This window comes from Pseudophryne corroboree, chromosome 12, assembly GCF_028390025.1.
Source record: "Pseudophryne corroboree isolate aPseCor3 chromosome 12, aPseCor3.hap2, whole genome shotgun sequence".
Taxonomy (NCBI): domain Eukaryota; kingdom Metazoa; phylum Chordata; class Amphibia; order Anura; family Myobatrachidae; genus Pseudophryne; species Pseudophryne corroboree.
In genome coordinates, this window is record NC_086455.1 from 138,831,808 (window position 1) to 138,835,049 (window position 3,242).

A 3,242-nucleotide genomic window follows, 5' to 3' on the forward strand; every position below is an offset into this window, starting at 1 on the left:
GCAGTGATGATTCACTCACATATGATTGACAGAAATCAGGTGTTTTATGGGAGGTTCTGGGGAGTGGTGGCAAAAACATGGGCGTGTTGGGATAATTTTTGGGGTGTGCATCATCCTCCAACCCCAATCCTATACAAATCACATCTTAAGTGATCTCCATTATCGCGCATATTGCACCCATAGTAATCAGGCTTAGCTGCGTAAAGAGTTGGGCACCTCGCTACCCCGGGGGGAGCTGAAATGATGATACCACGCCCGTCAGCAGAAATAGAACAGGTGTGGAAGGGGGTGGAAATAATTGAATACCGCCCAATAAGTCAATGTTTTCTGGATCTTCATCTCTGATGTGAATGTGTACACAGTTGTGAGCAACTGCAAAGGCTTCGGAGGTCGTCTCTATAGACACCTGCTGGGGCAGATAAGACACAGAGTCCCTGAGCGTAGGCTGCAGGAAAACTGTCTTCCTGCAGCTGCGAGTTGGCGATCCTTTTAGGATTACCCCCTTACAGTAGCCCGGCCAGCAAGAAGAGGTTGCCACGTAAATGAGGGGCCGGTCAAGCGGGTTGATCCTGGTGGCTGCCAGAAGATTAGCTTTCAGCAGCCGTCGGCTGCATCTCTGACATGGTGATATCAGATGCGAACGTGACAGGGAAAGTCCAGCTTGGTGAGGTTGCATCACATGTGGCCATGCCAGGCAAGTGGTTAATTATGTGCACAGAACTAAATGTGAATTTTTGCTAGTATATCGAGTTGTACACATCTATGTGACAGCTCCGCCACTATCCATATGCGTGTTTAGATGCTGTCATCATTATCAGCACACACTTGCCACTTGCACCAGTCCTGCACCTGGTGCAAGGTGAAATCAGACAGATCTCTGCATAGGCACATCTTCACAAAGCCAGTAATTCTGCATGCATGTCCTTGACAAGCTCTTACTAAGTTCAACCTACAGTAAATATGAACTCCCCATTTGCCACCTCTCCAGCCGCAAGTTGAGCTGCATCTAAGACTGCCACTAAATGCGTATGTTTGGCTACAGATCATGCGCAAAAGGTGAGATCTCTGAACACGTCCCTAAATGTATTCTTTTTGCAAATTGGTATGAAAAAATGCCAACATCTGATTGGATAATATAAGCAACACCGCCTTTTCCCCCCCCTGTGCACTAGTTTTCATAAATGACACCTAATTAAGTGGACTTTTGCACCGAAATGGACCTATAATAAAATCCCCGCCAGCTCCATCATAATTTAAGGCCCGCCAATTAATGATATTACCAACTTTTCCTTTCTTGCTATGAAAATCCTTGACGTCCTGTGAGGTCAGCACACTATCCCACACATGGACATCTGTAATCTCCCCCACATCTAACTTTGGTTTACCACCTAGGAAAATTTGACCTGGCCCAATAAAAGTCCGGGGATTGACATAGGTCACTCCCCTTTTCAGTAGCTCTGTCCTCTTGACGGTCTCTCCATTCACCCATACCAACATCTCGCCATTGGGCGAGTCCCAGCTCAGGCAGATACTTCTCCACTTTAGTTTGTGGTTAGATGGGAAATCAACTTCCACTCTTTGTCCTTCCACCCAAATCAAGCCGGTGTTGGTGTCAGAACCGCTTCCAAGAATTAAGAACAGATAGTCAAATTGGAGTCCACTCAGCAGGCTGAACATGACGCTCTCTGTTAGATTTGCGCAGGATCTCAGGCAGACCGTGAATCTGGAATATGTACCGTCAGTATTATGAATCAGTTCGGCAGGGACACTGTAGTCCTTGGAGAAAATGAACGACTTGCAAGACATATCTGCATTGGAACAAGTTGGTCATTATGGTTAATACAGAGAATAATGTATTACATAATTACATACTGTAGAGGAGAGACAGTCAATTTGCCGGCTGTCGGGATCCCAACGGTTAGGATACCAACGCCAGAATCCCGACAGTCGACAATGCCGACAGCCAGAATACCGGCTCACAGGGGCTATTCCCACTCGTGGGTGTCCACGTCACCCATAGAGTGGAAATAGATCCTGTGGCGAGTGCAACGACAGGTCATGGGACTGGTATCCCAACATTGCATTCTGAAAAACTTTAAATATATACTTTAATCAGTATACCTAGCACACACTGTAGGTTGTACCATGTACCATAGTGGTAAAACTGAGCGTGGTTCTGGGATATAATACATTCCTTACAGCATACCTCCCAACTTTTGATGGTAATGAAGTGGGACTTGCCGTGCCTAAGGCGCCGCAGCGGCAGCGTTTCTGGGTGTCAGCTGACCGTTTTCAGGGAGTGTTAGGAAAAACGCAGACATGGCTGGGCGAACGCAGGGCGTGTTTGTGACGTCAAAACAGGAACTGAACAGTCTGAAGTGATCGCAAGCGCTGAGTAGGTTTTGAACTACTCTGAAACTGCACGAAAAAACTTTGTAGCCGCTCTGCGATCCTTTCGTTCGCACTTCTGCTAAGCTAAAATACACTCACAGTGGGCAGCGGCATAGCGTTTGCACGGCTGCTAAAAACTGCTAGCGAGCGAACAACTCGGAATGACCCCCTTTATGTAGGCGTTCTGGAGTAGCGACCCACCACAGATGTACTAGATGAATGGAGGTGATATATGAATGGAGATACAATTTAATATAGAAGCTGCAGTGAGCTTTATACTTACCAGTTTCACTCAGGGTTCCTGACAAACTTGCAAGGATCAGTAGAACAATCATTGTATCCATTTCCTGTGATAATTAGATTTATAGGGGGAGATTTCATTAGCACAGACCACTTATGCGGCTCAGATAGTTTCACAATGATATTTAAATAAAAAAACTAAGTAATATCCCGAAGCAAATCTTAAAGATCTGAGCACTTACATGTCAGTATAAATCCATCCCTGCAATGTCAAGCTTACATAATAAGCAATATTTAATAAAATGGTTTATTTTCTATGATTTCAAATCAAGAAATAGCTTAGAGCACCTCTGCCAGCCTAGAATTAGGTAGAAAATGTGCACTTATTCTCAGCAATGATCAGCACTGAGCTATCACCTGTCTCCTGTCCCCTGCCATTGGCGTATCTGTAATGGGTGCATCTATGTTTTATTACTCACCTGTCCGGAGTCCCGCGCCGGGCACTGCAGCCGCGGCAAAGATCACAGCCAAAAATAAGATTTTACTTACCGATAAATCTATTTCTCATAGTCCGTAGTGGATGCTGGGGACTCCGTCAGGACCATGGGGAA

The 3,242-nt window shown here is 45.7% G+C and overlaps 1 protein-coding gene across 1 annotated transcript; it reads right to left on the reverse strand.

Annotated features, from left to right (window-relative positions):
- Positions 1-220: 220 nt before the first annotated feature.
- On the reverse strand, positions 221-2,726 carry LOC134979975 (C-reactive protein-like). Its single transcript, XM_063946576.1, has 3 exons — positions 2,675-2,726; positions 1,285-1,808; positions 221-406 (listed from the first exon to the last, which is right to left on the reverse strand). Exons 1-3 carry the CDS (start codon positions 2,724-2,726, stop codon positions 221-223), a joined length of 762 nt encoding a protein of 253 aa, XP_063802646.1.
- Between the last annotated feature and the right edge of the window lie 516 nt (positions 2,727-3,242).

Coding starts and splice junctions, on each gene's coding strand:
- LOC134979975 (XM_063946576.1), bottom strand. CDS start 2,726: ATGATTGTTCTACTGATCCTTGCAAGTTTGTCAGGAACCCTGAGTGAA. Junction 1,809..2,674: donor AGGAACCCTGAGTGAAACTG/GTAAGTATAAAG, acceptor GTTCCAATGCAG/ATATGTCTTGCAAGTCGTTC. Junction 407..1,284: donor TTCATAGCAAGAAAGGAAAA/GTTGGTAATATC, acceptor CTGCCCCAGCAG/GTGTCTATAGAGACGACCTC.